Source organism: Mastomys coucha, unplaced genomic scaffold (genome assembly GCF_008632895.1).
Source record: "Mastomys coucha isolate ucsf_1 unplaced genomic scaffold, UCSF_Mcou_1 pScaffold5, whole genome shotgun sequence".
Lineage (NCBI taxonomy): Eukaryota > Metazoa > Chordata > Mammalia > Rodentia > Muridae > Mastomys > Mastomys coucha.
In genome coordinates this window covers 35914328-35936973 of record NW_022196911.1, presented here as the reverse complement: position 1 = coordinate 35936973, position 22646 = coordinate 35914328, and the positions used below count along the sequence as shown (strand labels likewise).

The 22646-nt window shown below is 39.3% G+C and overlaps 2 protein-coding genes across 2 annotated transcripts in view; both read left to right on the top strand.

The window, feature by feature from the left end:
- Hmmr (hyaluronan mediated motility receptor) overlaps window positions 1-15311 on the top strand; it is a 30727-nt gene extending 15416 nt beyond the window's left edge. The window contains exons 8-18 of the mRNA XM_031352636.1: window positions 623-697; window positions 1315-1490; window positions 1872-2020; window positions 4416-4630; window positions 8108-8224; window positions 9747-9893; window positions 10190-10342; window positions 10436-10535; window positions 12078-12254; window positions 14104-14266; window positions 14996-15311. Coding sequence (XP_031208496.1) covers window positions 623-697; window positions 1315-1490; window positions 1872-2020; window positions 4416-4630; window positions 8108-8224; window positions 9747-9893; window positions 10190-10342; window positions 10436-10535; window positions 12078-12254; window positions 14104-14266; window positions 14996-15015 — 1492 coding nt within the window. The 3' untranslated portion in view covers window positions 15016-15311. The remainder of the gene's footprint in view (window positions 1-622; window positions 698-1314; window positions 1491-1871; window positions 2021-4415; window positions 4631-8107; window positions 8225-9746; window positions 9894-10189; window positions 10343-10435; window positions 10536-12077; window positions 12255-14103; window positions 14267-14995) is intronic.
- Window positions 15312-20822: 5511 nt separating this feature from the next.
- The window catches only part of Mat2b (methionine adenosyltransferase 2B), a 26010-nt gene continuing 24186 nt past the window's right edge, over window positions 20823-22646 (top strand). Inside the window, exon 1 of the mRNA XM_031353086.1 lies at window positions 20823-21218. Coding sequence (XP_031208946.1) covers window positions 21189-21218 — 30 coding nt within the window. The 5' untranslated portion in view covers window positions 20823-21188. The remainder of the gene's footprint in view (window positions 21219-22646) is intronic.

Genomic DNA, 22646 nt, shown 5'->3' with positions numbered 1-22646 from the left:
TTCTAATGGTATAAAATGCTAATTTGTCATTTGTCTTTGTTCTTCCTGTTTGAAACAAGGACCTGGGCCTCAAGTGGCCCAGGAAATCTTCATAGTCTCAGGATCATCCTACTGCTTCAGCCTTGCTAGGATTTATAGACCTGAACCATACAACCTGGCAATAATTTATTACTCTAATTTCCTGTTAATGTTGAGTATAGTTATGTGTATTTATAGACCTTACATATCTTCTATTGTGAAATGTCTATATAAATCTTATTCATCCTCACACTAGATCATCTTGCAGAGCCTAAACCACATAAGTCATTGAATACCATACAGCCTGGAACAAAGCCTCTTGGTACAAAATGTGCTTTGGATTGGGAGGCAAAAATGCAAAATAACATGATTCTGATTAATAAAGTGGTTCTTGTCATAGCTCTGTCAACAGATCATGGTTAGAAAGCTTCCATAAATAAAATCTAATCTGTGTCTATATAAGTTGTTAATCTGAAAAAACTCACATGAAATGATAATTTGACCTCTAGAGTTATCTCGCATGACATAATATTTAATATCTATTAAGTACTACGCATGGTTATTAAATAAGAGTATTTACTCTTTCCTTTTTTCTCTTTTTCAGTGTTTCAATAGAGAAAGAAAAGATCGATGAAAAATCTGAAACAGAAAAACTACTAGAATACATAGAAGAAATTAGGTAATATAAATAGTAGCTTTAAAATTAACTTGTGGGACAGGCAATGGTGGCGCACGCCTTTAATCCCAGCACTTGGAAGGCAGAGGCAAGTGGATTTCTGAGTTCAAGGCCAGCCTGGTCTACAGAGTTTCAGGACAGCCAGGACTACACAGAGAAACCCGAACCTCCCCCTGTAACCCCCGCCCCAAAAAAGTTAACTTCTGAGATGGAGAGATGGCTCAGCAGTTAAGAGCACTGGCTGCTCTTCCAAAAGATCCATTTCATTGCTCAGTACTCACATGGTGGCTCACAACCATCTGTAACTCCAGTGCCCAAGGGAATCTAGCCAATGCCCTCTTCTGGCCTCTGTGGGCACTGCATACATGTAGTACACAAACATACATGTAGGCAACCATACACATTGAATAAATAAATAATTGAAATGAAAATTTAATAAATAAAATGAACTTTACTTGTTTGGGATATGACTTTGTTGGTAGAGCATGTACCTGGCACATAGGAAACCCAGGAATCAGTATCGGTTTTTTTGCACATTGAAAACAAAAGCACCTTATTTTATTGAACATGTTTTTCCAATACTTTAAGAGAAATTTTCTTCAAAATATTTTTTAATACAGCTGTGCATCTGATCAAGTGGAAAAATACAAACTAGATATTGCCCAGTTAGAAGAAGATGTGAAAGAGAAGGATCGTGAGATTTTAAGTCTTAAGCAATCTCTTGAGGAAAACATTACATTTTCTAAGCAAATAGAAGACCTGACTGTTAAATGCCAGCTGCTTGAAACAGAAAGAGGTACTGTGCTATTTCTATCACTTTGCTCTATGAAGGCTTAGATACTGTCTATAGAAAATACACATTTTCATAATTATATAAATAACAAAAATTCCTGTGCTATATTTGAGAAATTTTATAATGGTGTGATGTTTTCTTTATATTTTGATATATTGCATTCTTTGAAAATAAAGAGTTGATGACTTCTCTGAGTGACATTTGTAATTTCTGCAAACTCAAAACTAAATATCTGTGTAGGGAATGTAATGAGGTAATGACTATAATCATCCTCTCTCTTTGGAAATGCTTTATCTGTATAGTGTGCCAAAGCAATGAAATATCACAGCAACTGGGTCCCTTAACAGTAGTGAGTGATGGATGTTTCCTGCTTTCCTTTTACAGACGATCTTGTCAGCAAGGACAGAGAGAGGGCTGAAAGTCTCAGTGCGGAGATACAGATTCTAACAGAGAGGCTGCTTCTGGAAAGGCAAGAATATGAAACGCTGCAACAAAAAGAATTGCAAAGCCAGTCACTTCTGCAGCAAGAGAAGGTAGCTAGCTACTTTTATTTTTTTAAAAAAAACTACCTATTTGTATTATAATTGTTTATGTTGGAAAACCCTGGAGAATATGTGTGTGTGTGTGTGTGTGTGTGTGTGTGTGTGTGTGTGTCTGTATTAAGTAAATGAGCTATGTATTTGTAATTATCTTAAAAAGAATGTCTAGGCTGGGCATGGTGGCACACATCTCTAATTCCAATATTCAGGAGGCAGAGGCAAGTGGATCTCTGTAAGTTCAAGGCTAACCTGGTCTACAGAGTGAGTTCCAGGACAGCCATGGTACACAGAGAAACCTTGTCTCAAAAACAGAGAGATTGAAAGGGGAAAGAAAAAGAGAAAGAAAGAGAAAGAGAGAAAGAGAGAGAGAGAGAGAGAGAGAGAGAGAGAGAGAGAGAGAGAGAGAGAGAGAGAGAGAGAGAATGTATAATAATAGGAAAAAACCAATAATTTGAAAATGCAGGTTACATAAAGAACATCTTACATATCAGTGGGGGGAAAAGCTCAATAAATACAAACAAACAAGCATGGTCATGGAATAGAAACAGACAGTTCTAACATGACATTCAGATAACTTGTAAGCAGGAAATGAAAGATGTCAACTATGATTTTACAAAATTTTTACATACAGAGAATATATATACGTGTATGAAAATATATGGGCAATATGTCCTCTAAACCAAAAGTTGCCTCTGGAGAGGAAAACTGAGTTCAGCATAGGGACTAGTAAAAACTAATATGCACTTAAAATCTGGAATTTAATATTTTTTTCTCGATGATTAAAGTTAAATAACTTTGAAATGTATTTATCTTAAACATTTCATGTAACATTGAGATCATAATATATTTTTACCCTATCTGAATAGAGTATATTGAAGAATATATGAAAATAGAATATATTGAAATATACATAAAAGCCAATTGTAAAGCAGATATAAAAAAGACAGTGTGACAATTTTATACTCAAAAGAGCTAGCAATTACATATTCCAGTGTTAAACTATAATATATAATCTAGGGAAAGTGAATATGGTATTTGTATTTTCTTTTTTTTATTAGATGTTTTCTTATTTACAATATCTCCTTTCCCATGTTCCCCTCCAGAAAAAAAAAAGAAAGAAAAAGAAAATAAAATAAGAAAAAAAATAAAGAAAATAAACAAAAAAAACTAAAACAATCCCCTGTTCCCTCCCCCCTCCCCCTGCTCACCATCCCACCCCCTCTTGCTTATTGGCCCTGGCATTCCCCTACACTGGGGCACAGAACCTTCACCAGGCCAAGGTCCTCTCCTCCCATTGATGACCAACTTGGCCATCCTCTACTATACACATGCTGCCAGAGCCATCAGTCTCACCATGTGTACTCCTTGGTTGGTGGTTTAGTCCCTGGGATCTCTGAGGGTACTAGTTAGTTCATATTGTTATTCGTCCTAAGGGGCTGCAAACCCTTTAGCTCCTTGGGTCCTTTCTCTAGCTCCTTCATTGGGGACCCTGTACTCAGTCCAATGGATGGCTGTGAGCCTCTACTTCTGTATTAGTTGGGTACTGTCAGAGCCTCTCGGGAGACAGCTATATCAGGCTCCTGTCAGCCAGTACTTGTTGGCATCTACAGTAGTGTAGGATGATATTCTCCAGGTCCATCCATTTCCCCAAGAATTTCATAAATTCATTGTTTTTAATAGCTGACTAGTACTCCATTGTATAGATGTACCACATTTTCTGTATCCATTAATGTGTTGAGGGACATCTGAGTTGTTTCCAGCTTCTGGCTATTATAAATAAGGCTGCTAAGAACATAGTGGAGCATGTGTCCTTATTACATGTTGGAACATCTGGGTATATGCCCAGGAGTGGTATAGCTGGGTCCTCTGGGAAAAGATCTTTACCAATCCTATATCTGTTAGAGGGCTAATATCCAATATAAACAAAGAACTTAAGAAGTTAGACTCCAGAGAACCAAATAACCCTATTAAAAAATGCGGTTCAGAGCTAAACAAAGAATTCTCAACTGAGGAATATCGAATGGCTGAGAAGCACCTAAAAAAATGTTCAACATCCTTAGTCATCAGGGAAATGCAAATCAAAACAACCCTGAGATTCCACCTCACACCAGTCAGAATAGCTAGGATAAAAAACTCAGGTGACAGCAGATGCTGGAGAGGTTGTGGAGAAAGGGGAACACTTCTTCATTGCTGGTGGAATTGCAAGCTGGTACAACCACTCTGGAAATCAGTTTGGCTGTTTCTCTGGAAATTGGACATGATGTTTGTATTTTCTGTTTTCTTTAAGTGTCCTAGCTTAGTTGCCGTCCTTCATTAGCTGTCCTTCCTTCTTGTGTCCAGGAGAGGTCCTCATGTGGTGTCTAATTGTTTTGTGGTTTCCTGAATGCAGGAACTGTCTGCTAAGCTTCAACAGCAGCTCTGCTCTTTCCAAGAGGAAATGACTTCTGAGAAGAATGTGTTTAAAGAAGAGCTAAAGCTAGCTCTGGCTGAGTTGGATGCAGTCCAGCAGAAGGAGGAGCAGAGTGAAAGGCTGGTTAAACAGCTGGAAGAGGAAACCAAGTTAACTGCAGAACAACTGAAGCGGCTGAACGACCTGCTGCAAGAGTTTGTATTAATACGATCTTGTGCTTATGCAAGCCTGGACATAGAAACTATTTTCTAGCTTGTTTTCTTAGAATTCTCATGTCACCCCAGTACATGCATGGAGGTTGGAATTATCTTAGAAAGTAAAAAAGGGAAACACATTTTAAGAATATGCATACACTTACCCATACACATTTATGTGTGTAAACAAGTATGGCAGTTAAAGTAAAAACTGGCCTGGTACATTTTTAATCCCAGGACCCAAGAGTTTGTTAAAGCAGGAGGAGGATGAGTTGGAGGTTAGTCTGGATTGCACATTGAGTTCAAGGCATCCTAGGCTACAACAGTGAGACTTTGGCTCCATAAAACAAACAAAGCCCTTTTCCTAAAGTGAAAAACATATTTATGTGATTCTTTACTTACCACATTTTTTAAAAGTCATTAGACATCAGAGTTAAAGCAGTTTGTTTTATATATGAAAACATCTAAACCTTGTAATGTTTTAAATAGCTTTCTTGAGAGAATTCAGACACTCATTAGTTGTGCGTGTGTACCCATGTACATTGCACAAGCACACACATCACGGCTTGCTCGTGCAAGTCAGAGGACAACTTTCCGAAACTGCTTCTCTTCCCACTACGTGGGCTCCTCAGAGTATAACCCAGATCGCCAAGGTTAACAAGTGCCTTTATTCGCTTAACCAATCTTGCTTCAGACGTAACAGTCAGAAAGCCAGCTATGGTGACTCAGACGTGCAGTCCCAGCACTTCAGAGGCTGAGGCAGGAAGAGTACGTGCAGTGAGCTTGTGGCCAGCCTGTGTTGTAGAATGGACTGCTATCTCAAAGAGAAATAAATGCAGAAATAAAACAATCAGAACTAACTAATATATACTCAAAAACAACGTTCTTATTAAAAGTAATACTACTACTACTACTAATAATAATAATAATAATAATGCCTGTTAAAACTTTCTTCTTGCCGAGTGTGGTGACACACTCCTTTAGTCGCAGCACTTGGAAGGCAGAAGCAGGCAGATCTGAGTTGAAGGCCAACCTTGTCTACAGAGTGAGTTCCAGGAAAGTCAGGGCTGCACAGAGAAACCCTATGTTGATAAAAAACAAAAGCAAACAAAAGAAAAACCAACCTCTACCAAAACAACAAACAAAACAAAACAAAACAAAACAAAAACGTTTTTTCTTTAGAACCTGCATTTAATTTAAACATGACAATTTTATTCTTTTATCTTTTATTATTTACTTTAAAAATATATTTTAGCCAAGCATGGTGGTACATGCCTTTAATCCTCATACTTGGGAGGCAGAGTCAGGCAGATGTCTGTGAGTTCAAGGCCTACAAAGCCAGGATTTCACAGAACTCTAACTTGAAAAACCAAATCTAAATAAATATATCAACTTCTTATTCTTGGGCAGGTATATGTGGTATGTGAGAGTACAGGTGTGAGTAGAGATCAGAGGACAAAGTTTAGGTGTCATTCCTCTCTGCCATGGTGTCAATGGTCAGACATAGGTGGTCAGGCTACACAGCAAATTCTTTTTTCTGGCCCTGGCAATTTGATTATTGAATTTAAACTACAAATAAGCTCATCATCTAAGTCTTGAAATGCCATCAAGGAGACAATTTCCTTGGATGGGCTATGATCCTGTGGTGGTATGTGTCTCGTGCCTGCCTGGATGGGCTATGATCCTGTGGTGGTGTTGTGTGTCTCGTGCCTGCCTGGATGGGCTATGATCCTGTGGTGGTGTTGTGTGTCTCGTGCCTGCCTGGATGGGCTATGATCCTGTGGTGGTGTTGTGCGTCTCGTGCCTGCCCAGCTGAGTACTTTTCTAAATCTCTCTGGTTTAGTTTTTGGTTTGTTTGTTTGTTTGTTTTTGTGATTCCTCACAAAAAGCACCCCAGGTCTTTATATTCCCTGACTTTAGGGAACAGTACAAAGGTGTTATTATAGAAACTATTCTTAACTATAGCCGATTTGGGGGAACAGGAACCCTAATCAACTGAGTAGATAACCCTAATAAAATAAACCCTAATAAACTGAGTAGACAACCCCTTTCCTAAAGGGGGCTTGGGAGTCCTTCACTCTGGCTGAAAGAGTTCTAATTACACTAAGGTCTTTATTTGGTGGCTTAACTAGTTGACTCTGTGATTCCCAGAGAAATGGTCTTGCCACCTTCACATGCTGCTTCACTGGGTATTATGTAAGATGCTTTTTCAGGTCCTTCCTGTACTGGACATTTTAGGCTCTGTTTAAAAACAAGAACAGGGACTGGTGAGATGGCTCAGTTGGTAAGAGCACTGACTGCTCTTCTACAGGTCCTGAGTTCAAATCCTAACAACCATATGGTGGCTCGCAACCACCCGTAATGAGATCTGACACCCTCTTCTGGTGTGTCTGAAGACAGCTACAGTGTACTTACTTAAAATAATAAATAAATGTTTAGGCCTGAGTGAGCGGGGTCTACCAGAACAAGTGGGGTTGACCTGAGTGAGCTTAGGTCCTAAAAAAGTCAATTCCCAACAACCAGATGAAGGTTCACAACTATCTATACAGCTACAGTGTGTACTCATAGACATAAATAAATAAATCTTTAAAAAAATTCTGTTTAAAAAACAAGATAAGATCAGAAAATCACTCTTCTAAGGAACAAGGAAAATATTTTTATTACAAACCACTTAGTAGCAATTGATTGTTTTTGCTTTCATCTTCCTCGTGCGATGATTTTGATCTACCGTTTGTCTTATTTGAGTGTTCACTTAGAATTGTGCTGTGTTTAATTCACCACCAAATTCTTTTAGAGATCCTTCATAAGCTCATATCACTATCCAAACATGTTATAGAGTTTAATATACAATATTTGAAAAAATACTTGAGATTTGTAGTATACATCTAGAAAAATTACATAAAACCTATTTGTTACTATACAAAACTGTTAAAAATGTAATTAGGCTTGGACATCTGGGATCCTTTCACTTGTAGGCTGAGATTAGAGGGTTCTGAGTTCAAGGCCAGCTTGGGCTAAATAGCAAGATCTTAGCTCAAAGAAGAAAATTGACTAATAACATCATTGCACATGGTATTATAACTACCTTCACAGAGAGTTTTTGATATGAAGTGTTTTTAACTATGTGTAGTATCTACTGTCTCAATACAAGGAATTAAAGTTTTTTAAGTTTCAGTGCTTGAGATGGCATTGCATTCAGGCTTTAGACCTGACTGTTCTGTAAGATTGCCTTTATAGGTTGCTCTAAAGGTTTTGCTGGTTCTTTCCTCTGTATTACCTACATAATTTAGGAGACATGAAAAGAAATCCCAGTGAAAATAGATACAGATGAAGCAAGTAAATACGTTAGTAAACCATCATGTAAGGAGATGAAGTGATAAGTGTATATCTTAAGACCATACAGCAGTTACTGCAGAGGATCATATGAGACATATGGAGCATAGTTTTGGATCATTAGTAATGTTTTCTTGTTCGTAGGAAGGAAGTTGAACTGGAGAAATGTACTGCTGCTCACACCCAAGCCACCTTGATTGTGCAAGAGAAGTATAATGACACAGCACAAACTCTGAGAGACGTCACTGCTCAACTAGAAAGGTATTTCTCTTTGTAGTACCTACAGGTGAATACGTGAATGGAGAGAAGTGTTTACCAACAGATATCTATGAACAAAGCACTCCGATTGACGATGATTGCTATTACCTTAAATTCCTCGACTGGCTCTAAATGGGCACTTAGCGCCATCTAGTAATCTTCCTATACTTATGTAGATGTTCCCTTTCCTACCATCCAGTTCAAACCTCCTGCACCTTTAGCACCACCATCTTACTTTTCTTATAGCATCATTGAAAACAAAAAATCAAAAGCTTTTAGTCCTTCATCTAACATCTTAGCACTGACATTTATCCTATCTCCCTGCTTATTCAATAATTTCTTAGTTTCTCTTTCTTTTTCCCTCTGCCTCCCTTCCCCCCTTCCCCACAACTTTCTTAGATACTCTTGCCTTGGTAGATATCACTGGCTAGCCTGGTACTACCTGTGTACCTCAGACCAGCCTGAAATGCATGGCAGTCCTACCTCGGAATGCTCTATTGTGTGTAGAAGCTAATATTTTGGTCCTTTTAATGTTCAGTGAGCCCTGAAGTTGTATCATTTGTTCCTTGTCTTTTGAAGTTATTCTTGGCTAGGCTTGGTGGCTCACAAGTGAGTTCGCTTCACTTGGGAATTCTAAAACAATTACAGTAAGCTTGAAGCTAGACCAAACTACATAGTTGTTTCTAGTTGAACCTGGCATAGAGAGTGTGACCCTATCAGAATGCAAAAGAGAAAATTAGTAATGTTTTCGGTCAATATGAATACATTTTGATGTGCAGTCATTTTTTTAAGTACATAATTCAAAAAGAAAACAACTTCATGGATACTCAACTTTCTTCATTAACTATCAATTCCCAGCACCATCTTAGCACAAAATTCTATTCCTCTCACATCTATCCTCTTGGGAAACAGTTGTTTCCATACTGTACACAGTTATACACATTTCCCTCTACTCCTACCGCAGCTACTTTATACTTTTCATATTTTCTTTTCTTTCTCATTTATTTACTTATTTATTTATTTAGAGAAAGGATATCTTTTTGTAGCCCTGGTTGTCCTGGAATTCTCTATGTAGACCAAGCTGGCCTTGAATTCACAGAGCTCTGTCTGCCTCTGCCTCCCAGGTGCTGGGAGTAAAGGTATATGCTACTATACCTGGCACTATTTTACTTTAAAAAAAAAAAAAAAAAAGTCACTGGGGCTGAAGAAATGGTTGACTTGGTGTTTAAGAGCACTGGCTAAGGACTCAGGTTCAGTTCCTAGCACCCACATGGTGGCTCAGCCAGTTCCAGTTCCTGAATAGCAGATGTTATTTCTGAGTCTTCATGCACTACACACGTGTGGTTCATAGACAAGACACACATAAACAGACAATGTTATCTAAACTCATTACTCAGAGTACTAAATTCTTACCTGTGTAAGTGCATGAATATAAAGTTTTTCTTCTACCAAGAAGTATATAAAATCTGAACCTTGTGTATACAGTAGTAAGGAAAAAGTGTTAACTGTTTTTCTCTCTAATAAGCTATAAGTCATCAGCACTTAAAGAAATAGAAGATCTTAAACTGGAGAATTTGACTCTACAAGAAAAAGTAGCTATGGCTGAAAAAAGTGTAGAAGATGTTCAGCAACAGATGTTGACAGCTGAGAGCACAAATCAAGAATATGCAAAGTGAGTAATAAGCACTTTCATTAAAAAAATTTACAATTGTTTGTTTGTTTTGAGACAGAGTCTCACTAGTCTTGGCGGGAACCTGCTATGTAAAGCAGGCTGCTCTGAATGAAGATCCCTCTGATTCTGCCTCCTATGTGCTGCATTTTAAAGACAGAATCCCACCATACCCAGTTAGAATTGCAATTTTTAAGAATTGTTTCTGTTTGTTCTTTGTTCTGTTTTTCCAAAAAGAAGAGGGTAAAAATTGAAATCACTATCAGATGTTTAGTGGTTTCTTCTTTTTCAAATCTAAGGATGGTTCAAGATTTGCAGAACAGATCAACCTTGAAAGAAGCAGAAATTAAAGAAATCACATCTTCATTTCTGGAGAAAATAACTGATTTGCAAAATCAACTCGGACAAAAAGAAGAATACTTTAGGAAACAGCTAGAAGAAGAAGGAGAAAGGTGAGTCAGGCTAGACCTTGAATGCCACGGAACATGGTTTTTTGTAACAAATTGAAAAGAGATAATTTTTTTTAATTTAATTTTCCCATACAGAACAGCAGAGAAAGAAAACACAGTGACAGATTTAACCATGGAAATTAATAAATGGCGTCTCCTATATGAAGAACTATATGAAAAAACTAAACCTTTTCAGGTTTGTTGCTTGTTGTTATTAAGCTTACTTGTAGGCTGGAGAGATGACTCTGTGGATAGGATTATTACCTATTCTCCCAAAGATCCCAGGTTCAATTCCCACTACCCACATGGTGGTTCCAAACTGGCTCTAACTCCAGTTTCGGGCTATCTAACAACGTCTAAAGGGTTTCTGGGCACTGTATTGCACAGACATACATGTAGCACTACACCTATACTCATAAAATAAAATTAAATGAAATAAAAATAGTTAAATAAACCTATTTTGATCTGTTTTAAGAATGTATTTCTTCCCTGTTAGTCTTGACTATGACTTGGTGCTTCTGTAGTACCTCTTCATGGTCACAGTAGTTTTCAGGTTTTAGCTGGTAATGAGCTCAGTGATAGAGTATGCTTGGCATATACAAGGGCCAAGGCTCAATTCCCAGTACTACATAAAACCAAAACTAAAGTGATGAAAATGGTATTTTTGCATTACTATTTTATCATTTCTCCAGCCAACTGACAAATTGAGTAGACACTAAATTTTAATGTAGTTGTTAAAATATAAAAAATGCTTTCTAATGAACAACTTGAAATTAGTAGTCCTGAAGGCTCTCCTGGTGGGAACATCAATCATTTATTTATCTGTTACTTTGTGATGTGTATTTTGATATGATCTATACCAGCCTTTCTCAAGTTACTGGAGCGATCTTTGTGTTTAAGATAAGGTATAGCTCTGTAACCCAGGCTGGCCTGGTGCTCACTGTGCCTTGTGTTTAAGATAAGGTACAGCTCTGTAACCCAGGCTGGCCTGGTGCTCACTGTGCCAGCCTGGGAGCTAAAGTGCTCCTTCTCCTTCTACTCCCCAAGTTCTAGCATTAAGAATATCAGTCTCAGCCAGTCTGTGGTGGTGCACGCCTTTAATCCCAGCACTTGGGAGGCAGAGGCAGGCGTATTTCTGAGTTTGAGGCTAGCCCGGTCTACAGAGTAAGTTCCAGGACAGCCAGGGCTATACAGAGAAGCTCAGTCTCAAAAAAACAAAACAAAAACAAAAAAAGAGAAGAATATCAGCCTCTATGCCTGACTATCTTTTTCCCTCGAGACTCTAGGCTGGCCTAAAATGCTCTGCGGAGCTCAATTTGTCCTTGAATTCCTGATCTCTTGTTTCTACCTCCTGAATGCTGAATTTATGACCATAGACCATCATACATGGCAATACATTGATCATTTTATAAGAAAAAAATGCCGGGTATGGTAGCACATACCTTTAATCCCAGTACTCAGGAGGCAGATGCAAGTGGATCTCTTGAGTTTGAGGATAGCCTGATTGTAAGTTCCTGCACAGCCATGACTATAGAGTGAGACTATTGCCAAATGAGCAAACAAGCCTACAAACAAACCAAAAGGAAGTCTCATTGGAATGGAAGCAGATGTCGGAAAAGTTTAGTTCAAGCATGCTCACAAATGCTCATGCTAATGTGAGGCAGGAGCAAAAGACTGCACATGTTCAGCAAGTTAGCATTGGTGTCAGTACTCACATATGCAAATTTATCTTTTCCAGCAACAACTGGATGCCTTTGAAGCAGAGAAGCAGGCATTGCTGAATGAGCATGGTGCAACTCAGGAACAGCTAAGTAAAATCAGAGACTCATATGCACAGCTACTGGGTCACCAGAATCTAAAGCAAAAAATCAAACATGTTGTGAAATTGAAAGATGAAAACAGCCAACTCAAATCGGTTCGTAAAATAATGCTCATATTCAGATATAATAAAAACCAAAAAAACTGAACAATTTATAGGGGAAAATTCATCTGAGAACTAACAGACTTACTTAGTTAGTGTTGACCAGATGGATATTCAGTTTTACTTAGTTTTATAATGGCTGTTAGAGTAGGAAAATGTAGAAAATTTTACACATTCATTTCTAATTACAAAATAGCCATTCCGCTGGGCAGTGGTGGTGCACACCTTTAATCCCAGCACTTGGGAGGCAGAGGCAGGCGGATTTCTGAGTTCGAGACCAGCCCATTCTACAGAGTGAGTTCCAGGACAGTCAGGACTATACAGAGAAACCCTGTCTCGAAAAACCAAAAAAAAAAAAAAAAAAAAGCCATTCCTATTTGTAAATACCATGAAGATAAGCAGTATTCGAAAGAATGATTATTTAATTTCTCTTTCTTTTTAGAAAGTTAGTTTATATTTTATTTTTGGCATATATTATACAAAACAATGAGTTACATTACCTGAGATATGGGTGTTTATAGTATGTTGATTTTGATTCTTTCTGGTATATACCCAGAAGCTGTAAGTTGGACTGTGTAGTAATGCTAATTTGCATTTTTGAAGAACTTTGATGAGTGAAAAGAGCCTGGTAATCTTCCATCAGCATAAGCCTTTGGCACTCACACATCTCCAGTCGAATTTTGAGATTTGATAAGAAGGCAGTTCCCTGTGGACTGGTCCACAGAAAAGAAGTCCATTTTGTCACTGTACTACTGAGAGGACGGGTTGGGAGCCATCTTGAGAAGGAACCTATTGTTTAAAAGTAAATTGCCATGGAAGCCTGTGACTGGGAAACAATCATAAGTCAAGGAGCCTGAAGTTAACCTGCCACAGCTCCTTAGGTGGGAGACAGCCTGGAAGCCATTGCGCAAAGCTTAGCCCAGGCAGTGAAGTGATCGGAAAAGGTAGGCCTGAGCCTAAGATCACTGGAGCTTCTGATCTACAGATTGGTTTGTAGGGTCTAAGGACTCTACCCTCCTCTGTCTTCTGTGCAGTATTCCCCTTGGGCAAACTCTGAGCTAGTACTCTAGCACAAGAAACTGGGAACAGGTAACCCTCTCTTAGTGCTACCTCTGCCCTTGGCCCTGTGGGTCTTAGTGACTTACAAGGGAAGGGAGTGAGGAATAGCTTCAGTTTCTCAGTTTTGCATCTCCTTAGAACCGCTGTTATGTGTTGATCGGGCCCAGTGATTCCAGAACTGCACAAGTGTGGATAAGCAAAAAAGATCTTCTAGCCTTAATAATTAGCCCACAGATATCTGTCATCTCAGCAAGTAGGGGCTGCTAGCAAAATGGGCTCTAACTGGTTAGGAGTGTTTGAGGAGTTGGGGAAAAGAAAAGCACGTGTTCTTACTGATGTGGTTTTCTAGTAGGGAGGGAAGGAGTTCTTTGGTTTCAAATGCCAGGCAAATGTGGGTCTTTCTGAATAGCTATTTCTTCTTTTGTTATTCTGCTTTTAGGACACTCTCCAGAGGAAGAACACAATTGCTTGCCTTTTTATATTGTCTGGTTTTACTAGGAAGCCTGCTACAAACTGTTAGGCTGTCAAACCAAAAGCTGATTTGGGAGCAATTTATTTTTACTGCATATTTGATCAGAAAAGTGCACCCATAACTATAGAAGGATGAGAAAATTTAAAATATTTTGCCAGAGCTGTTCCAAATCACTTTGTAATTCAGTCTTAGTGAATGTGTAATAGCTATTTTTGCCATTAGCTTTTATACATAAGCAACTTTTTTGGAATATGTCTACAGCTGTGACAACCACTATGCACTTTAGAGATTATTTATATTTTTCTTTCACAGGAGGTGTCAAAACTCCGATCTCAGCTTGTTAAAAGGAAACAGAATGAGCACAGACTTCAGGGAGAATTGGATAAAGCTCTAGGCATCAAGCGCTTTGACCCTTCCAAGGCTTTTTGTCATGAATCTAAGGAGAATTTGACCCTCAAGACCCCATTAAAAGAAGGTAAAAAAAATAAAAAGTGTACTTACGCTCCTGTCACTCTCCTTTTCTTTGTTTTCATGGCAGTTGGTGACATAACTTTTTATAACCTATGGAACTATGTTGGTATCTTCTAATATAGAAGAAATTCTTAACCAAGTTGATGTGTGTAATGCCAGTTTCTCCTCCTTACTCTGCTTCTGTCTATCCACATCCCCTGTCCTTCAATCTCCACTGCATCTTTTATTATAGTCTGTCTTTTATTGCTCCTACCACCAGCCTCCCTCCTTATTCCCTCTAAATTGCATTTCTCTTTGCCAAAGGTCAATCCCTCTGTATAGAGCCCACATTGAAACCGAAGTATGTCTTAGATCCATACTAGTCTTTTACATTTCAAACTTAGAGAAGTTTTTTCCTGACAGAAACTTTGTATATTTCACAATTAAGCCCTAACTGCTTGAAATACCGAATATATATTATAGTATATATGTATATATGTACTGTAATATATGTGTGTGTAATATATATGTATATTATATATATTATAATTAAGGTACTTTGTCTTTAAGAAGGTAAGTCTAGTTTTAGTTTCTAATGGCTTAGGAATTTGACTTGGTTTGATTTTTCAAGGATTTATTTCTAGGCCCATGAACATGCTAGGCAAGTTGTACACTGAGCTACATCCATAGCTTGGCTCATCTGTTAGTAGTTTTAATATAAAAGACTTAAAGCTCTTTGTCGTACTCTTTTCAGGCAACCCAAACTGCTGCTGAGTTCAGATGCAACTTCAAGAATCATGGAAGTATTCATCTGAAATGCTTGTTGAAGATTATTTTCTTCATTATTCTTGATATTATGTTTATAGTATATTATGTAATGTATTTAATTTCTACTGCCTATTCTTAGGTATATGAAACGGTAATTCAGCATTTGTTATCTGTTGTAGTCAGGGTTTCTATTCTTGCACAAACATCATGACCAAGAAACAAGTTGGGGAGGAAAGGGTTCATTCAGCTTACACTTCCACATTTCTGTTCATCACTAAAGGAAGTCAGGACAGGAACTCACACAGGGCAGGAACCTGGAGGCAGGAGCTGATGCAGAGGCTGTGGAGGGATGTTACTCACTGGCTTGCCTCCCCTGGCTTGCTCAGTTTGCTTTCTTATAGAACCCAGGACTACCAACCCAGGGATGGCACCACCCACAGTGGGCCCTCCCACCCTTGATCACTAATGGAGAAAATGCCTTACAGCGGGATCTCATGGAGGCATTTCCTCACCTGAAGCTCCTTTCTCTGTGATAACTCCAGCTTGTGTCAAGTGGACACAAAACCAGTCAGTACATTATCAAATTGTCTTTTGACATTTTCTTTTCTATTATGTGTCTCCTTAATCTTCACCTGTATCCCCTCATTCTGAACCGTTGCTTGCTTTGCTGCATACGTTGCACTACTATCAAATTTACTTTTTAAGATCAGTATTAAAAATTTCCCCCTATTCTGTATTCCCTCAGTGTTTTTAGCTTAACCCTGGAGTTCTTTCTATTCCAGTAAAGAGTCGAAAGGCTAAAGCGCTTTGGCTTGATCTTGTCTTTGCCTTGATTTACTAATGATGCTCTCCTTTTCACCTCAGCCTGAAATAAGGACACCCTTAACTCCACAGTCACCTTGGGTTTTCTTTCTTTTTTTTTTTAAATCTAAGTCACAGAATTATTTATTTCCAGATTCCTTGACTCTATCCCAGTTCTAAATTAAGACACATAGTTTGATCTATAAAGATTTTTAAAGATTAGCCTGTTAGTTTTTAGACACACTGGAAATCTGGATTTTTTTTTCCCCCTTGTTCTGAGACTGAGTTTCTCAGTATAGCCCTAGCTATCCTAGAGCTCCCTCCTTGGACTAGTGAGTACTTGACCTCAGATCTCCTTGCTTATGTCACCCAATTACTAGGATTAAAGGCAAACATCACATACCCAGGCTCTCAAGCAAATCTGAAAAATTTTACTTGTAAGATGTTTAGAGAATTTGTCATCTGCATATCTTCTGAATATGTGTGTAATATAAAATAAAGTAATATAGAAACTCATACACCCAACAGTGATTAATCTTTGTTTAATGAATTACAGTATTGCTTCTGGTTAAGATTTATTTGATTGTGTTTACCTTCCCTCCTAATTTTCCCCCAAAATAATAAATGATACCTTTTCTTTCTTTCCTTTTTTTTTTTTTTAACCTGACTTATGCGAGGGTTAGTGGAACATACCTTTAATCCTAGCATTCTGGAGGTAGAGACAGATGATCACATAAGGTCGATCTACATAGCAAGTCCCAGGCCAGCCAAGACTACTGTAGGCCCTTTTTTCAAAACCTACTTTAATAAGTGTACTTAAGCACTTTAATCTCCTTTCTAGCCTACCACCCACCATAAAAGGTCAAAGGAGGATGTAGACCAGTTCAGAAGTAGCTCTTTGGGGTGAATCCAATCTGCATTGTCAGGATATCAGCAGTTCAGTTCACATGAGTCAGCAGCAGTCATCTGATCCACTTGCCATTTACAAATGGTGCATTTCTCTCTAGCAAGTCACAACAATGATCAGCAGGGAAGGCAAGGTGAACCAATACCACCTAGGGTAGTTCACTTCCTGTTTATACCCTATCCAAACATCACCTGTCAAATGCCAACCTCCTCCACATCCAGTCATATCTTCCCACTTTCTATCTGCAACTCCCAGCCAGGTAACTAAAAACCCGCCTACCTCTACCTATTGCCCAATCACAGGCTATAGCCTTTTATTACCAATTAGCTTGGGGAGCAGAGTTCCATAGCATCATTTGGTATATGTGAGGATCTTATGCGGGGCAGCCAGATCTTGGGGAGCCAGTATTTAGCATTTGAATCTACACAAGTATCAAACCCACCCCCTACACAAAAGCCCTTGCTATTCCCAGTATCCTAGGGCTCTCCTGGCTGGCCCACAAAGTGAATCTGAATACTTGCTTAAATTTATGCCATACAAGGCACAGTTCCTTATGCAGAGGAGCAATGTGTGGTTGTTGCCTCTGTGTGGAAGCTTAGGCTTCTCTCAAATGTCACTTCCTTGCCTCCTTCTAAACCTTAGAGTGGGTTGCGCTGGTAATAAAAAGAGAGGATGGTGGCAAAGGCAATGGCAAGAGTAGTGACAGTGGCAATAGGACCAGGATAGTAGCAGAAGAATCCGAACAGCCAAGGTAGAAAGGACAGATCAGAAGTTATGAGAAAGGGGTTGTAAAGAGCTGACAAACATCAAAAAGATGCCACTGTGTTTAAGAGCAATTCCATCACCTGCATGGCAGCTAACAACTGTCTAGCTCCAGTTCTAAATGATCCTATGGACCCTTCTGGCTTTCACAGACACTGTACACAGGTGGCATACAAAGATGCAGACAAAGAACCCATACATGTAAAGTTAAAGAACTGAGCAGAGGTGAGCTGTCATGGCTAAAAAGAGTCCGAGAAAGCTACCAAGACTTAATGGGTTAAGTAATCGATGCAAGAACTGTAACACTCCACTATAGGGTTAAGGAACCCAACATCCATGAACTATAAAGGTTGTAACAGCAAAAGGTGCCATAACCTGTTGCTCTCTGCTGCCAAAGCCCCATTGCTGACAAAAGCCATTTATAGAATGTGCCAAGGACCAGGGCTGCTGGCGGTTAAAACACAGAATGATAAGCCTTCAAAATGAGATCCTAGAACCCTATGTCCTTGTTACACTCGTAGGTTTATTAGTCCTGTCTTTGGACACACACCTCAAATTGTCAGAAAAGCAGCAGCATTCAACATGACTCATTCGAATAGAGTGAGCGCCTCTAGTCAGTATATTGGGAGCAAGATCACTATAGCAGCTTTATTAAGTGTGTGTGCGTGTGTGTGTGTGCGTGCGCGCGCGCGCGCGCGCGCGTGTGTGTGTGTGTGTGTGTGTGTGTGTGTGTGTGTGTGTGTGCGCGCGCACACACACATGGATGCTCTTGTACCATGGCACACTTGTGGAGGCCTGGGGTTAATTTGTTAAGAGTTGGTTCTCCAGGGTCTGATTCACATCACATTGGTGGCACTTATACTAATTGAGCCCACCTCACTAGCCCTTGTTTTGATTTTTAAATAAGGAATGCTGTATGGAAATTCAAAAGAGAAATTGTTAGATTGTACTCGTTTCATTTCTATGTTTTTGTGGAGGCACAAAACTTGTAAAAAGAAAAAATGAAAACATTGGGTTTTAGCTTTAGATGCTCATAATAACTTAAAGATATCTTTCAAACTTGCAAAATATGTACAAACCCTATAAAGGAAAGTATATTTTGACATTGATTTTAGGTACAAATGAATTTAGAAATTGATTGTCTACTTATTTTATTACTCAATTATCAGTGCAATGGCTCATATCCTAGAAAATGTTGGCTGAGTCTACAGTTGTGAGTTAAAGGATCCAAAATATAATTATACTATTATTTTTAAATACAGATATAACCATGTATGGTTGTACACACCTGTAATTCTAGCACTTGGGAGTCTGAGGCAAGAAGATGTAAGTTCAAGGCCAGCCTGGCTTTATAGGGAGACCCTGTCTTATAAAATAATAACTTGGATACAAACTACATAGCAACAGAGTAAAATAAGCAGATCTTACATATTTTAACACAAGCTCTGGGAAATGGCTATATGTTTGCAATACACCCTCTCCAGATACTGATACGATTCATTCCCTAGAAAGTTCACTTAGGCTTTACTGCCAATCCCTACTCTCCTACCAAGACAAGATCATGCCTTTCACAAAGAGAATTTTCACCTGTTTTGGAATCACATTCTCTGTGCCTAGCTTCATTCACTCAGAAAAAATGATTTAGATTCCTTTCTGTAGCTTATTTCTTTATATTCCTAAGTAATATAAAGTTACTAATATAAAGTTCATCCAGTCTGGATGAACCAGAATTTGTTTATCCATTTATCTGTTGACAACTGTCAGTTTTCTTTCAAGTTTCATACCTTTCTGAACTAAGGGATGGTGCCCCATGAGTAAAAGCACTTGCCATCAAGCCTGAGAACCTGAGTTCACTCACCTAGGTCCAAACAGGAATAAAAGCAGCTCCTATAAGTTAACAGCTCCTATAAGTCTGACTTAAACAAACACATGCACCTACGCACACGCTTACTATGTCACACATGTCCCTTTCCCCACAGCAACATGCACAGAAAGAATAGATGTCAAAAACTGGACTAAGCAGCTACGAATACTCGACTCCTGTATAAGTCTTCATGGATGGAGTCTATGCTTTCACTCTTCATGAATACATCCAACACGTTTTCACAAATGGTTTCATCATTTCCATGCTTAATTTGTTTCTCCATCCATCTGTTGACAACTGTTTGGTTTATCTAAGTTTTGGACCATTTCAAATTAAGAGGTCTGGTGAGATGACTCAGTGGGTCAGAGCACTTACATTCTAACTGTTGAAAATGTTTGCAAGTAAAGGCATTAGGAATGAATGAGCCACAGTAACATAGGCACTGTTTTGACCTAAAGACACTTAAAAACCAGGTGCAAAAAACGTGAGTCTGATCTTCATTTCTTGAAGGTAGGAGAGCAGGTTGCTGTAGAGGCACTTCCTTCCCTAGAAGCAAAGCTACCCTCTTACTACCATTCATATTACTGAGCTACAGTTCTTCAAATATCCTGAGTATGTTCTCTTTCGGTATATGTATTCAAATTATTTTTTTCAGTCTGTATTTTATTAATAGTCTCTTTTACTAAGCAGAAGTGGTTCACTTTGAGGAATTTCAATTTATCTAATAAAAATTGGTGGTTTTAATTTCACTGTTGTATCTGAGATATTTGAAGATATCACCCTATATTTTTCCCCTGATATTGTAGCTTTTGCATTTTTGATAGAACTAATCAAGAAATGTATTTAAATGCAGCACCTTCCCAACACCCTTCCCCCAATTTCTTGACCCTTGTTGGGTGCTCTGAATGCCTCCTACAGTTTGTCATGTACCATATGTCCTCCGGCTAGACTATAAAGCTGCTGAGTGATCTCCCCCACCCCCCACAAGATAGGGGTTCTCTAGGCAGGTCTGACACTCCATCTCTAGACCAGGCAAGCATGGAACTTACAGAGATCTTGCCTCTCCTTCCAGGGGCTGGTTTTAAAGGCCCTTGTGCAGTTTCATAAACCCAGTGTCTCAAAGCTGAACTAAGCCTAAATCCTCCTTGAAACTCCTAAAAACAGCTGTCTGCTTCACTCCTAGAAAATGGCTGTACTCTGTTGGTGTTGTTGCAGGCAGGACTGAGAAGTACTGATCAGCAGTATTTAATGCTTGGCTAAATTTAAGCAAAACACAGTTAATGGAAATGATCAGATCTATGTATTGTTACCACTAGAGTTTTTAAATTGGCATTTGAAATCATTAAGCTAAAAAAAGCAATGGAGGAGTTTTACTCAAGTTTCCGGTTACTGTAAGGTGTGATGTGGAATATTTCACAACAGGAATCAAGTGCTCGGTGTGCTTTCCAACCGTTGGCTCATTCTTGTCTTTCCACAAGAGGCAAAGTCAACAAGTTCCACCAGGGAGTTGCAGGGTTGGTTTATTTATTTATTTGTTTGTTTTTAGTTCTGCCATATGGATTTCAGTAATGGATCCTCTCTTGACTTGCAATTAAACATGAAACTTCTCATTGGGTAGTTTCAAATCTAGCAGGAGGAATCAGCTGCTAGCTTACTGCACTGTGGAAAGCTGCACGAGATTCCAGGATTGGAATGGAAATGCTAATTTAAAAGGTCAAGCGGAGCTGCGCCTCACGTTTTTCGCGTCCGTGTGCTCCGTGCGGGCGGAGCGAACAAAGACCGGGCCAGAGAAGCCAAACGCCCAGATTCCTCTCTCCGCCGGTTCCCCAAAATAGTTCTGGAATCATGCCTGAAATGCCGGAGGCCATGGAACAGGTAAGAGCTAGCCATTCAAGACCCGGTGTCCACTTGGTGTTGCGTTGCAATCGATTCCGCACGGCTGCTACGAGCAGAAAGGGTGTGAAGAAAATATTAGCCGGTGCCATTTATTTCCTTAAGAAACGTAAGCTTGGGACACAGAATAAACTGTCTGGGGTTTCTGACCAAGGAAGTCAAGCCCAGCTTAATAAATAAGTTAAACGTGAAGCAGAACGATAGTTTCATTCTCCACGTTAAGTGCAAATGCAGGGAAGGCTCTGTGCGGTGTAAGGTTTAACCCGCGGTGCGTGCCCAGGCTTTTGTCGTGTGGGGCTTGAATCTGCTAATGGGACTTTCAGTTCCAGTTTGCACTCTTTGAGACGTACCCCCGCCCATCGGAAGGCAGACATTGACTGTAAACAGAACCTTTTCTAATTAAGCAAGCTATGCCCAACTTTTGCCCGACAAGTGTCAAACCGTATTCTTCTATATAGGCAAGCAAACGTTTCCTCGCTCTCTCACAAGCTTGCTCTGAGAATCACACTAATTGGAAATCTTTGAGTCTTCCTATTGAGTGTGTTTTATGATCCCCCCCAGGAAGAGACTACACACATCAACTAGAAACTTGAAATATTCTCACTTTTAATAAGGATGAGGGATCTTGGATTTGTCACTCCCTCGGACTTCTTCTAATTATTCTTATAATTTAGTGTTGGGATAGCTAGCCCTTTTAATAACCATAAGACCTGGATTATTAAAAAAAAAAAAATCGAAAAGTAGGGGGCCTCAAGGCTGCCTTTGTTTTCTCTTCCAAAGAATTACGTGAGTGAGGGAATAAATTCTTTAGTGGGGGTGGGGAGAAAAACTATCACCTACTCTGAGGGAAACTTTTCCCAAGGGGCAGCTTAATCTTTAGTTTAAAAATAAACTAAAAGGACTCTGAAAATAAGGCCTTTGGGGGAAATTCAGACCGTGGTCACGTTTTGGGGCGAGTTTTGAAAGCTCTTTTCGTGGGTGTCTGGATGGGAACAAATTGTTGGGTAGAAAGTGGGCGGAGAAAAAGTGTGTCCGGGCTTTTTTCAGTGTAAATTTCAGAGGCTTGCCTGTTGCCGTACTTCCGGAGCTTGTGACCTGCAGGTTACAGTTGAAAGTGGAGTCAGACCTTAGGGGCTGTTGTTTCTGATTAACTTTTGAACAACCGCACTGGGTTGGAAGAGTGCCCGGCATTACGCCCTTCCTTGGCCCCATTATTTTAAGTCTTTGCAGCTCCTCTCTGGCTTGGCTCCAGCAGCCTCCGGCGGGGGCGGCCCTAAATGGAGCGTCCAAAGGACCGCAAGGACGCCTGTTAAACCTACTTAAAAGTAGACTGGGCTTGTTATCATAGTTGAGTTTCTCTCGTTCTGTGGTTCTGACAGAGAGAGAGAGAGAGAGAGAGAGAGAGAGAGA